The sequence below is a fragment of the Mirounga angustirostris genome, unplaced genomic scaffold (assembly GCF_029215605.1).
Source record: "Mirounga angustirostris isolate CCGP_5_RB_7025 unplaced genomic scaffold, mMirAng1.0.hap1 SCAF_7, whole genome shotgun sequence".
NCBI classification, from domain to species: domain Eukaryota; kingdom Metazoa; phylum Chordata; class Mammalia; order Carnivora; family Phocidae; genus Mirounga; species Mirounga angustirostris.
The window spans coordinates 106,191,984-106,209,849 of record NW_026991715.1 but is presented as its reverse complement, the minus strand read 5'-3'; the positions used below and the strand labels follow the sequence as shown (position 1 = coordinate 106,209,849).

General features: G+C 41.4%; 1 protein-coding gene across 5 annotated transcripts in view; it reads left to right on the top strand.

Moving 5' to 3' along the window:
* LSM11 (LSM11, U7 small nuclear RNA associated) overlaps nucleotides 1-17,866 on the top strand; it is a 28,593-nt gene that overhangs the window by 1,808 nt on the left and 8,919 nt on the right. For 3 of the 5 annotated variants that reach the window (XR_010413243.1, XR_010413244.1, XM_045902056.3), the window contains exons 2-4: nucleotides 4,568-4,707; nucleotides 6,601-6,684; nucleotides 7,149-7,357. Coding sequence is in view for 3 of the 5 variants with exons in the window: in XM_045902056.3 (XP_045758012.2) it covers nucleotides 4,568-4,707; nucleotides 6,601-6,684; nucleotides 7,149-7,357 (433 nt within the window). In the remaining 2 variants the exon portion in view is untranslated. Of the gene's footprint in view, nucleotides 1-4,567; nucleotides 4,708-6,600; nucleotides 6,685-7,148; nucleotides 12,567-17,866 lie in introns of those variants that run through there. The other 2 variants (XM_064596604.1, XM_045902055.3) reach the window with 2 other exon arrangements.

Here is a 17,866-nt window from a genome sequence, read left to right as displayed (position 1 = left end):
CTTATTGCCACTATCAGATCTTGGAAATGCACTTCAAGTGTCAGATTGTAACATTTATTTCCATTTTGCCAGTTGTTGCTTTGCTACAGAGATTGTCAAGGGAAAGACATATTTCTATGTGGGAGTGGTTTTAGCTTTACCTATGGAGCACTCTGCTATATTGGTATGACAGAGCATGAAAACCAGCTTTGTCGATTTCCCATGATTAAATATATGCCTGGAATCAAGATCTTAGAACGTGCCATAGGCACTGAAAATTTTAATCACATCACTAGAAACAGTTGAGTGTACATGATAGAGATGGGTAGACATCACAGAGAACTGATGAGCTTCAGAAAGCAAGAAGAGTACAGGGGTGTCTGGGAGGCTCAGTTAGTTGAGTGTCCAACTCTTGATTTAGGCTCAGGTCATGATCTCAGGGTTGTGCGATTCAGCCTGAGCCCTGCGTTGGGCTCCCCACTCAGCAGGGAATCTGCTGCTCTCCCTCTGCCCTTCCCCCTGCTCATGCACACTCTCTGTCTCTCTCTCTAAAATAAATAAATGAATCTTTAAAAAACAAAAAGGAAGAAAGCAAGAAAAGTACAGAAGCAAGGGTGAAGATTAAATTTATTCAGAAAGAGTTCCTGGAAGAGATTGGCTTCAGGTCTCAAAGTTAATTTAAGGAAGTGCATGGTTGAGGATAACAGTAATTATTTAATAGGTTATTGAGGTATAATTTACACATAATAAAATTCACCCTTTTAAAGTGAGTTTTGACAAATGTATAGTTGTGAAATTACCACCACAATCAAGATACAGAACAAATCATCACCTCAGAAAGTTCTCTCATGCCCCTTTTTAGGTCAAGAGACAATTTTATTGTTGCTAATTGTGGCTACTATTATTTAGCTGGTAAGTGTTGTGCACTTGCCAAGCCCTTTAGACGCATTATATCTTATTTTACCTTTAGATACTACTTTATAAATGAGGTCTGCTGAGCTTAACTACTTGCCCAGGATCACATAGCTTGTTAGTTTGCATCTGAGACTTAATGCTGGGTTGTTCAACTCCAGGGCCTGTGTGCCAGGGCCATTATGCTAATCTCAGGTAAGGGAAGAGGGGAGTACATTCTAAATTCTCATTTTTCTTTGCTTGCTTCTTTTGGTGGGTGGAGGGTGCCACATAAGTGAGGCAGAAAGGTGTGTGTCTAGAGCAATGAGAACTGAATTTGGGTCCAGAGAAGGATTTGTTAAAAACACTTTGAAGACCAAAGAGTTTCTCTTTGACTTTGTTATGATAGATAGTGGGAACCATCGTGTATATTCTTTTTTTTTTTTTTTAAAGATTTTATTTATTTATTTGAGAGAGAGAATGAGATAGAGCATGAGAGGGGGAGGGTCAGAGGGAGAAGCAGACCCCCTGCCGAGCAGGGAGCCCGATGCGGGACTCGATCCTGGGACTCCAGGATCATGACCTGAGCCGAAGGCAGTCGCTTAACCAACTGAGCCACCCAGGCGCCCCATCGTGTGTATTCTTAAGTGAAAAAACTTTTAGGGCAACCTTTCTAATAACTTACTTTCTAGTGGTAAAGTGTATTTGGGGAGGTATAGACCACAGACTCAAGAGTTTGACTGCTGGCTTTTTTAGTTTTGAACACTGGCTCCTGCACTTTCTAGCTGTTTTACAGTAGGCAAGTCACTTAAACTCTTTGGGAAACCTCAGTTTCCTCATCTGTAAAGTGAGGACAGTAATAGTATCTACCTATAGCTGTTAAGTTTAAGTTAGTTAACCCATTCAAAGCTCTTACATGTAGGGAAATTCTCAATGAATGTTAAATGTCACTGCGATTGTTTTAGATTATTGTTGTGGTTATTGTTTTAGACTGTCATAATTAAAAGCTCCAGGTCAGGATGTATATATACCCTGCCTGTATTGGGTGTTGGCTCAGCTGTTTACTAGGTAAATAACCTTGAGAAATTATTTAAATAAACATTTCTGAGCCTTATTTTCCTCATCTGTAAAGTGGGGCAAAATAATAGTACCTATGTGTTAAAGTTGTGAGGATTAAATAAAATAACATGCATAAAGTTAAACTTAACCCAAGGCCTGGCTCATACCGAGCGCTCAGTAATTGGTGATAATGATGGTGTCAGGGATGATGTGAGGGGAACTGGGAGACTAGACTAGACAGATAATAAGCCAATCATCTGATAAGGCTCTGGACTGTATTATTGATTGGAGAAGGAGAAAGGAAAGGGTATGTCTTAGTTATTGAGAATCTGTTGTCTGAGCTTAGTGTGGCCACAAGTAGGGAGAAGAATGGAGTTAAGAATGACCTGGCTTTGGAAGGTTGGGGCATAAGAATAGTGGCAATGGAGAAGGAGATCTGGAAGAATAACAATCTTCAAAGATAAGGCATATGTTTTTTTGTTGTATTACATTTTAGAAGACTGGCTCATATATCCATTTGGAGTTTGTTATACAGACTGCTGGAAAGAGATCAGAATGTGCATTCTGATTCAGAATGTGGAGCTCATTTTTGCCTTGGCAGTTTGCTGTGATAGGTGGTGCTAGTGTTATATTTTTGATCACACAAGGAGTGAAGTGATTCCTGGAATTACACCTTATCAAATCTTTGGGAAAAAAAAAGAGAGAAGAGTACAGATATGAGAGTTGAAAGACCCGAGTTTATCATTTGTTTAACCAGAATAAGAAAACTGTTGTTAAGGTGTGTGTCTGTGGTTTCTCTCTGGTTTGGGGGCTCAGGGGGTGAAGTAGTACCTCTATTTATTTACAAGTTAGAACAAGAATGGTGTTTAAGAAAAGAATGGTCTTTCCACTGTTGGTGGAAACACATGCAGGGGTGAGGGGAAGCAGGGAATGTGTATAGGCAAAGAAACTGATTCAGGCAGTATGATCAGTTTCTAAGAAATTGAATTATAAAGACTTACTCCTGAAATGAATCTAGAAGATAACTAGTCTAACCTCATTTTATGAATAAGGAAACTCAGACTTGTGGAGAAAAAGTTACTCAAACATTCAAAGTATTTCAAAATATGCTATTGCTAGAGCAGGGATAGATGATGAAGATCAGACCAAGGTGCTTATGTTCCTTTCAAGGCCTCTGTTTCTGCCACACTGCCTTCAACTGTGCCTTCTTGCTAAATTTTCAATCTGACATAAACTCCCACTTCTCATCTGCTAAGTTACTTTCTTCCAAGAGTATTTTCTTTTATTAATTTATCACTGCCATCATTTATAAGCTGATCTGTGAGTGAGGGATAAGGAGGTCAAGAGTAACCTGCTTAGTTATCCAAACTGAAGTGCAGGACTGTTGTTGTCTTTCCTGGCACTAGAAACAAAACAGGTTTTTTTTGTGTGTTTACTATTGATGGCAATAATCAAGCTCCAGAGACTTTTGCCTTGCAAACTTGGGAGGGAAAGACTGAGGCTGTGTATGTGTGAGTGTGAGTGTAAGAGTGTGTGTGTGTGCACATGTGGTTTTCTTTTGGAAGGTTTTATATAGTATAGCCATCATATTGTGAAGGCTAAGTTTACGTGAAGTCATAAAAATAAAATTCATCCCTCTTCCCAAGCTCTGAAAAAAGAATCCATCATAGTAAAAGCTGCAGGTTATAGTCCCAGCACTCTTCCCATGAATTGTCCTATTCTTTTTATGTGATGCTTATCAGCAATCTCATAGGAGCCTAATGCCTAGCAGGCGCCTTTGTATCAGCCAGGCTTGGAATGCAACCAGGTCTCTTCCTCCTAGTGTAAAGATGATGTACATTGGAATCCATCGGCTCCAGAGAGCTTAGGCATGGAGGGTCTTCAGATGGGCGGCCAAAAGTTCATTCTGTCTTAGAGGACTGCACATATTTAAGGGCAGGTGTGTTACATGGTTTGTTTCCTTTAAACATATGAACAAGTTGTTTGGTTTTGGGTTTTTTTGGTAAAGAGTCAAGCTGGATATGTGGTTCATGAGAATTACCCTTAAAAAACTTGTCTTGGGACACCTGGGTGGCTCAGTCAGTTAAGCTTCTGCCTTTGGCCCAGGTCATGATCCCGGAGTCCTGGGATTGAGCCCCACATTGGGCTCCTTGCTCAGCAGGGAGCCTGCTTCTCCCTCTGCCTGCCGCTTCCCTGGCTTTTGCGTGCATGGTCTCTCTCTCTCTGACAAATAAATAAATAATCTTAAAAAAAAAGTTATCTTACCCAGATACAGAACTGAGAAGAGTTTTGCTGCTGATGTGTACATTTAATGTGGGGTTTTCCCCCCCAAAAATTTGTAAATAATGGTGCATCTTAGCGTCAATGACATCATAGAACACAGGCTGTTCGAGTAGTGAAACATCTGGGTGATAGCCACATGTACACTTTATCTCCGTCCTGGTGGAATCTTGCCTTATTTCAGTGCCTGCTGCCTGTACTTGTTATGTTGCCCATTGGGCCTTCCTGTTTGCACAGTGAGGTTGCCACTGTGCCATGTTGCCTAATGTTGCTGGAGATGGTCGGGTGGCCTTGGGTGTTAATTCTGGGAATGAGAGCAGATGTTCATGCTATGCTCACTGTTCTTGTCTTGTTTCAGTGCATGAAGGCAGCCCTCTGGGTGAGCTCCATCGTTGTATCCGGGAGGGAGTGAAGGTGAATGTTCACATCCGCACTTTCAAGGGTCTTCGGGGTGTCTGTACAGGCTTCCTCGTCGCATTTGACAAGTTCTGGAATATGGTAATTAAGCCCTTCTCAAGGGGTTAGAGAACCTCCTAGGGATTAACTTTTATATGTCTAAATGACCTGAGTAACCTTATTTAGGAAAACCTATAGAATAACTTCCCAGAAGAACTAGAATTTTTGCATTCTCTTGGCCAGCAACAAAAGAGTACTTTCTGTTGCTTCCTTTTCTTTAAAGCATTGGCTTTCAACCAGGGTAATTTTGCCCTTCTCTCCTTCCTAGGGACAATTGGCAATGTCTGGGGGCATTTTTTAATTGTCACAATTGTGGCATGGGGTATTATTGGTATCTAATGGGTAGAGGCCAGAGGAGTTGCTGCACATCCTACAATACACAAGATAGCCCCCCAACAACAAAGAAGTATCTGGTCCAAAATGTCATTAGTGCTATGGTTAAGAAACCCAGCCTTAAGGAATAATTATTTATTTCAGCTGTTTAGTAATTTTATATCAATTTCCTACTGACCATTCTTTCACTCATTTCAAAATATTTACTGATTTTCCACTTTGGCTGGTACTTTACCAGTGCCAGGTACAGAAATTTCAGAAAGGAACTTTCACGCTACAGTTTTGGGAAGATAGATGAAGATAGAGGGGAAGCAGGCATACTAATAAGCAAGGTACTTTACATGGTTTTCCTTATGAAGGGAATGCGCCCCCACTCTCCTAGAGGCTTATTGTCTGCTTACTAGATATTTGTAGGAGTGAAGAGACATTATAGCACAACACAATATGGGGCAGTTAAAATAGGAACACCAGGCTTTCTGCTGTTTCTTTTTCATATGGTCTTCCATCTCCAACTTTTCTTTTTCCTGCATTTTATCTTCATCCATGCATTCTCCTAGATGAGTATAGTAGTTGCTGCCATTTATTAAGCACTTAGCATTTGCTGGATAGTGTACTAAGGGTTTATCTCAATGAATGAGGTTTACTACTGTTCCATTTTACAAATGAAGAAATTGAGGCTAGAGATACTGAATGATTGGCCCAAATTACCCTGTTAGTAAGTGGAGGTCCTAGAACTTTATTCCAGGTCTTTCTGACTCCTAAAATCATGTTTTCAACCACTGTGCAATCAGAAGACCTGGATTTGAATCCTAGCTTTACCACTTGGTAGTTGTGTTATTCTAGGCAAGATAATTTCTCTGAAGCCCACTTTTCTTATATCTAAAATGTAGGGGAAAGTACTTTACTGTTACAATTTTCCCTTTGAAGGAATAGTATTTAAGAGAACATCTTTGATATGATGGTCATGATAATAATCCTGTCAGCTTATATTTGTAGGGTGAGTTATACTTTTCAAATTGATTTCTCAGACATGATGTCATTTGATCCTAATAGCTGTCCTATGAGGTTTATCTCTGAGAGACAAAAATTCAACAATTCTGTATGTAACCCTGGTTGTTAATACCAGTTCATTGCTGTCATAAGACCTAGAAACTGAGGAAGGAAAAGAAGCAGTAGAATAGTGTTTCCTCAAAGTGCGGCCTAGCAGCACCCTACATCACAATCATGGAGTTTCTGGTTAAAAGAGAAAATTCCTGGGCTTTATCCCAGACCTACTGAGTCAGCATATCTAGGAAGTAGCCTTGGATTTATATTTTAATAAGCTTCCTAGATACTTATGCACACTGAAATTTAAGGACCTCTACCATGCATTTGTAAAGGCCCCTTACCATAGACAAAACCCATATTATATGGTGGTAGCAGCTTGGAAATCTTACTCAGAGGTGCCAGGTATTACCATTTCTTTCTGCCCAAGAGCGGAGTCACTTGTTTAGTTCTGCTAAATGAGATGTTTATTGTGCTTTTTAAATTTTTTCCTGGAAGCTGTAAAAATAATATTTTTAATTCTGCCAAATTTTTTTCTCCTTTGGGCTGTTTTTCTAGGCACTTACCGATGTGGATGAGACCTACCGAAAACCTGTTCTAGGCAAAGCGTATGAGCGGGATTCTTCATTGACTCTCACTAGGGTAGGCTGTTTCCCCTGACTTCCTGAGTACCCAGTGTGCTTTCAAGCTTAGAAATGGAGATCACTGAGCCTGGTGAACAGGTTTTCCTAGTGGGAGAGCTCATTTGCTGTCCACTATGTATGCCTGGACCAAGATCTTCGTTAGTCTCGCTTCTCATGCATTCAGCTAATCACAAATGAGTCTGTGCTTTTGACCTGCATAGTATTTGAGCAACAAGTTACCTCTTATAACCTTAAAAGTCTTTCCATTTTATACCACAGAAAAAAGCAGGTGCCTTTTCTCTTGGCATTATTGATTTATCTGTATTATGGCTACACACAGATGATTCATTACTAACTTTTTAAAAATTGCACAGCAAGGAGTCTATAAAACCTAATTAAGCAATCTGGTGTTTTTTTCTATATTGAAAGAGGGATGTTGAAGGCCAAAGAGAAGGCTGATATTTATCATTGCTTTCCTTATAGCTGTTTGATCGCCTAAAACTTCAAGATACCTCCAGAAAGGAAGCAGATTCTAAGTCTGCAGTTGAAGACTCCACTCTGTCCAGATATTCCCAGACATCTACTTGGAAGGTGGCTTCAGTGTGGGGAAGAGAAGATACTGACCGGGGCTCACGCAGGCGCTCCCGCTCCGTCCCTTCTTCCCTGCAGGCATCTGCAAGGGAGGAGTCCAGGTCAGAGATGTCAGGGAGGACTACACGGACAGAAGGGTCAAGTGCGGGAGGTACCTTTTCCAGGGCTACCACCCTTTCCAGGGGCCAGCCCCGTAAGAAAAAGCGAAAGCCCAAAGTGGATTACCAGCAGGTATTCACTCGACACATAAATCAGATTTTCATTCGAGGCGAGAATGTCCTGCTGGTTCATCTTGCACAGTGACCAGCTGGCCTCCCTGGAGCTTTGGTTTTTAGAAATAAAATGCATGAATTGCTGCTATGCTGTATACTAGTATCCCAGTGAAACTCTGAGTTGGAATGATTCCCTCTGGTCCTGCATGTGCAGAGCATAGAGCCAGGCTCCGGCCCTCTGGAAGATGAGCTCCCTCAAGGGGACGCAGGCCTTAGGAGGGTGGGTATTTGCATTAATATCAAGTCAAAAGCTGTACAGAGGAAACAACATGCATCTTATTTGGTGTCATGGTCGAGTTTAGACACTCAAACCAAATATCAAATCTTCATTTGAATTAGGGGTCATGGTATGAATTAAATTCACCTCACAGATACTAAAAGGGTGGGAGGGAAAAAACACCTCAAAAAATAATTTCATTTCTAAAAGCTAGTGCCCTAAGTACTCATGAATTTGATTCTAAGAGTAGCAATATAAATTTCCCTGTAGTCTTGTACCCACAACTTGTAACTGACCTTGGAATTTTGCTCTACACCATTCTCTCTTGATCAAGAAATGTAATTTATTACCTTTGAATATCTATAAAACTAAGAAAGCTACCAACTTATGAAAGAGTAAAATTTGGATAGCTGGTATGCTCAGAGCAACTGACAACGAATATTCTGTTTTTACCCCTCTCATTATTTAAAGGGATACAGGACTTCAGTAGCCTTCCCCACTTAGCAGAGGTAGCTTCTGAGAATGGCATGCCAGATGGGACTAGAAGATGCTCACGAGGTGGCTTCTTGTCCTTCTCTCACTTCTGTGGCATGGTGCTAGTGCATGTACCCAGTGTATTGCCCTTCTGTACGTAGTGTGAACTGTTCCGTGAGCTTTATGGCAGGTGACTATGACCTTCGTATCTGGCTTCAAAGAGTTCTGCATGAACTCAGTAGTACGTATGCATCACATGGTTGAGAGTTCCCTTTCTGGTTAGGGCTGGCCTGTGTAGACTAACTTTCAGAATGGTATTTCCATGAAACAGGAGTGGTAGTTTTATTCCCTGGTGTCATGCCGAAGAGGTTCTTACAAAGTACAGTGGGTGGCATCTCTAAGGGACACTTTACTCACAGCCTGGCTTGAGTAATGAGAACACTGTAGCACCCTCTGATACTTCTACTTGAATCATACTATATGCTTTTTCAGTTGCTAGTACAGAATAGGCTACATCTAGACACAGACTGTTAGGCAATCTTGATTTTTTGTTTTGTTTATATTTGGTTTTATTTTAGAATAACTTATGTTCAAAGTGGGAATAGGAATTGCTAACTAGGGCGCCTGGGTGGCTCAGTTGTTGAGCGTCTGCCTTCGGCCTGGGTCATGATCCCAGGTTCCTGAGATCGAGCCCCACATCGGGCTCCCTGCTCAGCAGGAAGCCTGCTTCTCCCTCTCCCACTCCTTCTGCTTGTGTTCCCTCTCTCGCTGTGTCTCTGTCTTAAATAAAATCCTTAAGAAAAAAAAAATAGCTAACTAGTTAAAATGTTTGAAAAAAAAAATTCCCCTGCTGTAATTTTTATGTAACTTAGGTAAGCCTTCTGAGAAGCAGGGTGAATATTGTTGAGGGAGTTAGGACACCTGGTCCTTCTGCTAGCTGGGCCACTGGCTCGTCATGTAATGAAAGGAGAGCAGACTTAACCCCTCCGTGCCTCAGGTTTTCCCATCAGACACCTACCTCACAGGGGCACTGAGACAAAGAATTTATGTCTCTAAACATATTTAAGTGCCATGAGTAACTTTTACTAACTATATTTCATAGCTCGGTAAGAGTTCTATGTCTTATGAGCAAGGCAGGTGCTACATGTGAAAGTCATCTCCGTAGGTGTCATAATTATGAACTTGTCCTCAGAAGGCAGTGATATCTTCAGGAATTGTTTTCCATAATCCATTCCTTTCTCGTAAAGGACAATGGAAGTTCTTAGAAGAATATCCTCAATAAAAGAAGAGTAACGTTTCTTTGCTGCTTCCCTCACATCCCAGCCCCAACCCTTTTCTGTTCATCGTCAGAAAGAATTCCCCTTTCCCCTGAACTTTTCAAGGGGTTTGTATGGTAGTACCAAAGGGACAATGCACATCTAAAAATGACACATCCCCAAAGGGGAATTGTGGAAGATGTTTTGTTTCATTTACTTGTTTTTATTTTAAAATGCATTGTAAATATTCCTCGTTAGAGCCATATCAGATACAATAAACATTTAGAGAGGTTCCATGTTACAAAGTCAAGCAATTATCTTTGGAATCTGCTCATCTAATCTATGTCTAAAATCTCAGTTTCTCAATTAATAGTTATCTTGTTTAATCATCAGGTACCCCTGCCTCTACCTCTTTACCAGTCTTTCCTGTTAGATGTCCTCCTCTGTCTGCCCTTCTGTCCCTCAGCTAGAAGTTGCAATAGATACCAGGTTTTCCCAATAAAGTAAGTTTGGTATCAAAAGGAATATATCAGTTTCCATTCATTTTAGTGCCTGACTAAATCTAACGTGATTTATTTTAAACACATGCTGCATTTTCATGTTTGTATATAATTTTCATATGTCCAGATAACGATTGGTTTGCTACTTTTCTGTCCAATCTAATAATTCTGGCTCTGAAAATTATTTAAACTCATGTGATCAGTCTGATGTGCCCATATGCCCCCATTTATTGGTTTGGTTTGGACAGTGATTCTAGGATGAATACTACTTAGTAAATATGCTGTTTTGTACAAAGTATGACAATTCTTTTTTAGGGAAGTCAGTTTTTAAAATTTTTGCCTTTTCTTTATTATTGTAGAAATTTTTCAAAAGGAAGAAAAAATTGGTTCTAATAACCTATGTGCTGCTCAAAATATGTCATCACCTAGAACATTATAATAGGTTGCTATGAAAATAACTGAAGTCTTCCTCAGGAGAAGGAAAGAAAAAGAGAAAGTAACAGCCAGAATGGTAGAGTTCTGGAGGCCCCCACGAGCTCACTTGAGGGGGGCCCTACACAGCTGAAATGCAACAAAACTGGTTTCTAGGATTCTCCAGGGATGTGGGCTTAGAACAATTGGTAGGAATAAGACTTATTTTTGAACATCCAATTTGGGCTCTTCAAGTAATCTCTAGACATGGGAATCCGTTTCCGAGACAGTTCATGGGGCGTACCTGTGCACTTCTCGAGGTCTTCTCAGGAGCACTGAGCAACGGGAGATGTGGTTTCACACCCAGAATGATTTCATGTGCCATTCTTTGTACACAGAGGTGATTCTATGCCTCTACCACCAGGAGAACTTCCGCTTTAGGTTGTTTGTTCTAGTACTTGGGAAGCATTTATGCTCCGTCCAGAGACCATCTTATCATGGCGGGCTGTTTGTGAGATGGTTAGCCAGCGTTAGCAGTGTCTATGGCTTTAGACCAGTCGGTTCCTTGCTCTCTGTGCATGGTGCATATCAAGTCAGAAAGCCGAGAAACCATTCACATTAAAGTCTAGATGCATGAGAATCCTTGCTCTGAGTTGTTAGTGGGTCAGGAGGGGCTTCATCTCTCCTTGTGGTAAAATTATCCAGCAGTACCTTTAGAGATTGTCGAGGCATGAACTATGAGCTGCCTTTAATCTTCAGAAGCTGTGTACAGAAGTCTAGGTATACCACTTACCCCTTGAGAGAAAAATAGAACCCTAACTTGAAGCTGAGGGGTTTTGTATTTCTATTTGCACTATCCCCATAGCCACTGACATGGGCAAATTCATGAAATAGAATTGATTCTCTACATTTTCTCTTAATTTTTGCCTTTAGGAAAAATTAAAATTCTTCAAAGACAGCTAGCTGTCACTGGTGCTGCCCCAAAGCTTTCCCATTTGTATGCATTTTTTATGAATGAAATGGTTGCTACGGGAAGGCCAAGGTTCACCTAAGAGTATCATGGTATAAATATAATGGTTTAGCAACTGTTTTAATTTTTCTTTTCCTGTGCCAGTTATAGACTACAATCAACCCCTTTTCAGTAGCTTCTGTTCATCGGCCTATGTTTTCCTGGGCAGTAACTCCCAGATGCTTTTCTTAGTGATTATAAAGCAAGAAAATCTTATCTGGGCCTATGTTGCAAAGGTGGGTGGTCTACTTTCTGGCAAATTGAGTTGGTGGATTTTAGATAAGCCTTTGGGGTTCCTGTCACAGGTTCCTGGGCTCTGAGGAAGGGTTGCACCTCTTTTACTCTGAGTGTTTTGAGTATTTTTCAAGTGTTTGTAAGTTCTCTTACACTCCTCTAATAAAAATGAAAGCTATCTGTCAAGGAATGGCTTTGGATGGTTCAGAGATCTGGGGGAAAAGAAATAAGTACACCTGAGACATTCAGTTGGTCTTTTATTTATTTAGAATGAAAAGTATTTTGATAAGCTCCCAGACTTAGTACTGCTTTAAAAACACTCTGAAAAGATGGCAACTGTCCCTCAGGAAAGCCATAAAAGCTACTCCCAATACATCGCAATTGCTTTTGATTTTTAGTCCTTTGGAACAAATGTCTGATGTTATGTCTGATGTTATGTTTTTAGAGCTGTGGGGGGAAACGTCTAAACAGTTTTAGGGGGTAGTATTGAAATGATTATCTGGCTGAATTATGTGTGAGCTAGATTCTAGGGCAGCTGTCCAGGTCTTTTTCTGTTGTCCTGACAGTAACGCAGGTAGTGAGCCGTGTCTTGAAAAGTGATTTGCTTATTTCCTACTGACATCTAAAGACATTAGCTTTCTGTTTGGCAACCCTGGGGGTACCCCTTTGCACCGTGACTTATTAATGTTTTTTTAGACAAGGCTAACCTGGACGACTCTCTCTCTGTATTTCTAGTTTCAGTATTCATATACCAGCTGCTAAAAGAAAAACCATAACTTATAATCTTGTCTTGAAATTACTCCTAATTGTGAAGTTCACCTAAATTCTTCATGTTTAGGGAGGATTGCTGCTAGTAACGTCAGTTTGCAGTGTTCTGCTTTAGGTGTGTGTCATATGGGAGTCTGGAATCTGTAATAAATATGATTGTATTAATGTACTGACTGCTTTGTCTCTGCTGATTTTGAGGGGTGATGGAGGGGAGGAGGCATGGGAGTCTATGACCAAGTGAAGACACACCTAGAAAGTTAATGCGTTTCAAGCCTTCTGCCATCTCATTGTTGTAACCTTGCACCTTTTCTTTACCAAAGCACACATATCTACATCAATTCTCCTTGTGTGGCTTTGTTCTTCCATGTTTATTAGAAGCTCATGCTTAGAAAAGGAACTTGGCCCACATTGTGAATTATCTCTTCTAAACTCCAAGCAATGGTAATTGCCCTGTGAATTTACTCTACCTAATAGCTCACTGGCATTAACCTCCTCTTCGTGATCTGCTAAGATCACCCTTCACTCTGCTCCCTCTGAGGGTTTGACCACATTTGACTAATTGATCCTCACATGGCTCCGGAAATATTTGAATTTGTCACCAGCTTCCCTCTGTGCATGTACAAGGAAATTGAACTGCTCCAAGATTTGCCACATGGATTACTTGATCTCCTCTGTGTGCTTCCAGAACTGAGTGACCTGGGTAAGGTAGACAAAAATCACACTGATACTTAGAGAGGGAAAACTCAAGTTAACCGTCAAGACCCAGTTCCCCACTTTCAAAGAATATATTAAGCTGGGCTTAGCCGACATACAAGAAATTTCTAACCACTACAGTGGAGGGAAGGGAGGCAAGACCCACATGCTCTAATTCTTCCCCCTTGCTTGTTTGTTTTGTATCTCAAAGACTTCTGATTAAATGAGAATGTCCTCATTAATCAAAAAAAGGCAGGACCGTCAGCTAGCTTGACATTTAAAATGTACAGTGACAGTTAAATATTGGCAGGGGGATGGAAGCCAGTGGAATGAGAGATATCTATTATCTTTCCCTAAGCTTCCCGGATTCCAGTGGCAAGTTTATTGCCCCACCACGTTCTTTCCTGAATAGAAGTGGAGCGCTCCTCAGTCTGCTCAGCTGCCGCTAGGTGGCAGTGGGTTAAAGAGAACTGCTAAACCAGAGGCCCCAGAAAGACTTGAGTCTCCTGGATCTCCAGTCATGGCTACAATTCATCGTTAAAAGCTCACCAGTCTGAACCGAGATAATCAAGGAGAAACAAGCTATAATCAACCCAAGTGGTAATATAAACGTTTCTTCCCAATATTGGATTTGCCTAATTTGAAGCCTAGGAAACCTGACTGATGGCAATCAGCCAGTGGATGTGCTTGAAGAAGAATGGTCAACAGCGAGCTTGCCCAGCGTCCCGTGTTTCAGGAGGCTGTCACCGGTCTCAGGTCATGGGGTTCCTTGTTTCTTCTCCGCATCTGGTCAGCTCCACCCAGCCTCTTCCCAGCTGCTTGCTAAGGAGTACCCCGGGCAAACGGTCTCGATGCCCCTGTTTCTTAGCAGTTTTCTCACTTTTGGAAACAAGTCAGTTTCACCCAATGTTGATGCCTGGGAGCACGCTTGTAAGAAAGGTTTCATCTGTCTTAAGGTTCCATGATCAGAATGGAGTCTCCACTCTGAGACCAAGCAAATATGCTCCTGAGTCAAAGGAAAACTTATAGTAGACACAGAAAAGTCTATTGTTTTAGGCTGGACTCTGGGGGCAGAAGGGGTGGGTGGGCAGTGGTAGTAAGTCTCCTATAGCACTTAACGTCAAGGCCCTCAGAAGACTTTGTCCCCTCTACCTCAAGAAATAATTTCTCAGAAGCCTATAGTAAAGAGGAATACAGAATGTGAAATAATAAATAGATAAAGTCTCCAAATGAATAACTAAAGATAAGATTATAATTAAAAACTATCTCATGGCTTTTTGGACCATGGCAACTTGCACCACATTTCACTCAAATCATGCTATGTGAAGGGGCAGAGGACAGATCAGGCAATAAGAAATACTGTCATTTTTGAGCATTTCAGCCCTGTGCCAAGCATATTATATGCATTGCCTTATTTAAATACAACCACCAAGAGAGAAGGATTTTATCCCTCTTACATATGTGAGGCAACTAAAACAAAGTAACTTGGGACGCCTGGGTGGCTCAGTTCGTTAAGCATCTGCCTTCAGCTCAGGTCATGATCTTCAGGTCCTGGGATCACCCTGCTTTGGGCTTCCCTGCTCAGTGGGGAGTCTGCCTCACCCTTTTCCCTGCTTGTGCTCTCTCTCAAATAAAATCTTAAAAACGCGCGCACACACACACACACACACACAAACCAGAAAGTAACTTGCCAGCATCTCTTTGCTAATCAATGGCAAATTTGGGATACTCTCTAGGTCTGTCTGACTCTTGAGTTTATTTTAGCCAGCTGTAACTTAAAAATATTAAATTTCTCAGGCATTGACCAGGAAACTGACAAAGCTGAGTCATCCCCTCCAATTAATCAGAAACCAGAGGGTTGAGTTAAAACATGGTTTGGTGATCTGCTTCAAGTTTCTCTAGTCCCTTCTGATTCATACTGTTATTTAGGTGGAAGTGAACATACACACAGGGCTTCATGGCTTCCAAAGAGGATGAGGGTGGTGGGCACCCCCAGGGCAGCAGGCCCACTGTGGCTCTGGGAGTAGTGGCTGCCAAGTGAGCACCAGGAGGTATTTCATCCACCAGTAAGTTTGGCCCTGGAAGGGGTATCGATCCAATAGCCTTGTTAAAAAGCAGATGAGATGGGGTGACATAGTGGTCTTTCCCAGCTCTTCAATATGCATTAGAAAGTCTGCTGTCCCTTTCCTTCCAGTGTTCTCCAACACTTGGAAAGAATGCGTTCTCTTGGCCTTGACTATATATTCATCTTATTAAGGAAACTCTTGTCAAGGCTAAACTATGGGTGTGCTAAAGCTACAGAAAAATAAAGATTACTTGAAGGCTTACAGTCTTTCTCCTGAGACCTAAAAGGGGGCACAGGCAAAAATGTTTGGCAAGCTCTCTGTCCACCTTGTAGAATTTCCTTTCAACTTGATAATTTGTTAATTTCTAGAATACAGCAATCCTGGGAGGAGCTCGCTATCGTAGCCTCTTGCACTAATTACTTCGGAGCCTGAATTTCCTGATCTCTAAAGTAGGGATTATCCTATATCAACCCTACCTCACAAGGTTGGTGTCAGAAAGTGCTTGGTCCAGACAGCAAGCACTTAATGTCATTTATACTGTGTTGAGCTTGCTCTGAGGTGCTTAGCATTCTTTACTTCTCTGTGCTTGCATTCTGTGTCCTGAGACCTGCCCTGGCAAACAGATGGATAGAGCAGAATGCTGTTGTCATCCTTTTTTCTAGCACACAGGTGTTTGAAAGATTGTTCTCCGGCTTCTTGAGTTCTCTGTGCTTTCTTATTTGGCTTTCCCTGGGTTAAAACTTCAGAATATCATCAACTTCTCCACTACTGGGAGAGCAGTGTGCTCCCCCAGGAATGACATTAGGCTCCACGGGACATTCATTAGTTGGGGTTACGAGAGGACCACAGGGCACTGGAATGGTAATTTCCTACATGGGACCCCAGTGACCCAGAGCGAGCTAGCTCAGCTGGTCTGAGCATGTGGCTAATGAGGGAAGGGTCATGGTTTCACTCCTGTGTGGGCCAATTAGTGTCACGTGGAAAAGCACGCTCCTGGGGCATCAGGCAGCAGCCTTACATGTGTGTGGCACTGGTCTCCAGGATGGCTCAGTGTGGCCATCATCACTGTCAGAAACCCAACCCAAAGCCTACACCTTCTTTCTTTTTATTACATAGCCCATTGTTTCCAAAACATGGGTCATTTGCAGAGCACTCTCACAATTTTTGCTTTATCCTGCAGACTACCGCTTATTTATTTGGTATTTTTCTATAAATTGACCCCCTTCTAGCTTACACTTAAAAGGAAGCTGTGCATCATTCTACCATCAATGGCAAGTTGGAAAATTTGCCCTAAATCGAAAGCGCACATTAAAAGAAACTTACAACTATTGAAATTAAAATGTTTGTCTTCATACTATCTGCAGATACCTCCTGAGCCACAAGTGATCCGTGTACTGCGTGTTAGGAAATGTTGCATTATATAAGCTTCATGTGTTTTGTAATACACACACTGTTCCATAATAAAATGGTCACATCAGCAAAAACAGTATTATGAAGCAACTGCTTCAGTGGGAAGAGTTGGGATCAGTGAATGGGGAGTTTCACACTTGAAGCGATGAAATTATTCTTGCAGGAATTTCAACACCAAAGGTCTTTCTAAATGCCGTAAATGTATAGCTATAAAACCTCAACTCTGAACAAATCCGGAGTTTAATTTACATCTAGCTTTTGCTCAGAAGTCATGGTTTTTGTTCGCACTCCCTACTCACACTATCATTAACACTGTGCTTCTTACACGTCCTTATCATTATCAGCTGTTTTATGATAAACAAAGCACAAATATGCAAAGCAGATGTGTTGAGCGCACAACATCTTTGTTCAGCTCCAGTCATGAGCCAGTTCACACTAATCTGCCTAGTTGGCCAGTTCCTTATAGAGATCAAATTATAACCAATAGTGGTGTTGGTAATAAAAATGTATTCCCTAATTAATTGAGCATGTTACATCCAATCCAGTTAGGAAAATGTGCACTGGAGGACAAATACACATAAAAAGATGCACACACTCCTCTTCAAGGTTGAGAGAAGGCCCAGCCACTTCCATTATTGGAGGCTCCCAATACACTAAAAAAAATGAAGAAAGGTCAAAGCCAAGTTGCAAACTTCGTGGTATATTTTAAAAATTCAAGTTGAATGATAGCTTTCCATCCTCTTTGTATACCTGTGAGTAGGTGTGTAGCCTCATTTAGAAATAGAGCCCCACGTCTGTATGTGAGGCCTTTGTGAATGTGAAGTCCAGAAGGTCCTCCCTTCCTGCCCTTGTTCGGTTCAAATATACCATAAGGCAGAGCATAACATTTTAGCAACGTAGAAACACAGAGTCATCCAGGGTGTATTTCCTTCTCCTGTCTCCTCCCTTATCTTGTGGACTCTTGATAAAACCACTCTTGTTATTTGGTGCTGCTTGGGTTTCACACTTTTACAGTTTTCTCATCATCCTTGGAAAGCCACTGATTGGTAGCAAGAGGGCCAGGCCATTTTATAAATGCCAGAACACTTACTTAGATCAGAAAATCAGAATATTAAGAAGCAGGGATGCAGTTATAGTCTTCTTCCACTGCGCGTAGACCTGATGAGTGCTTTCACCACAAGAACCGCTTAATGGCCGCACACTCGTGCACGTGTGCATACACGCCCACATGGTACAGAGCAAGGAAAGGACTCCGTGCCGTTAACATCTACTAAGTTCTCAGTGCACGATTCTTGCTGAA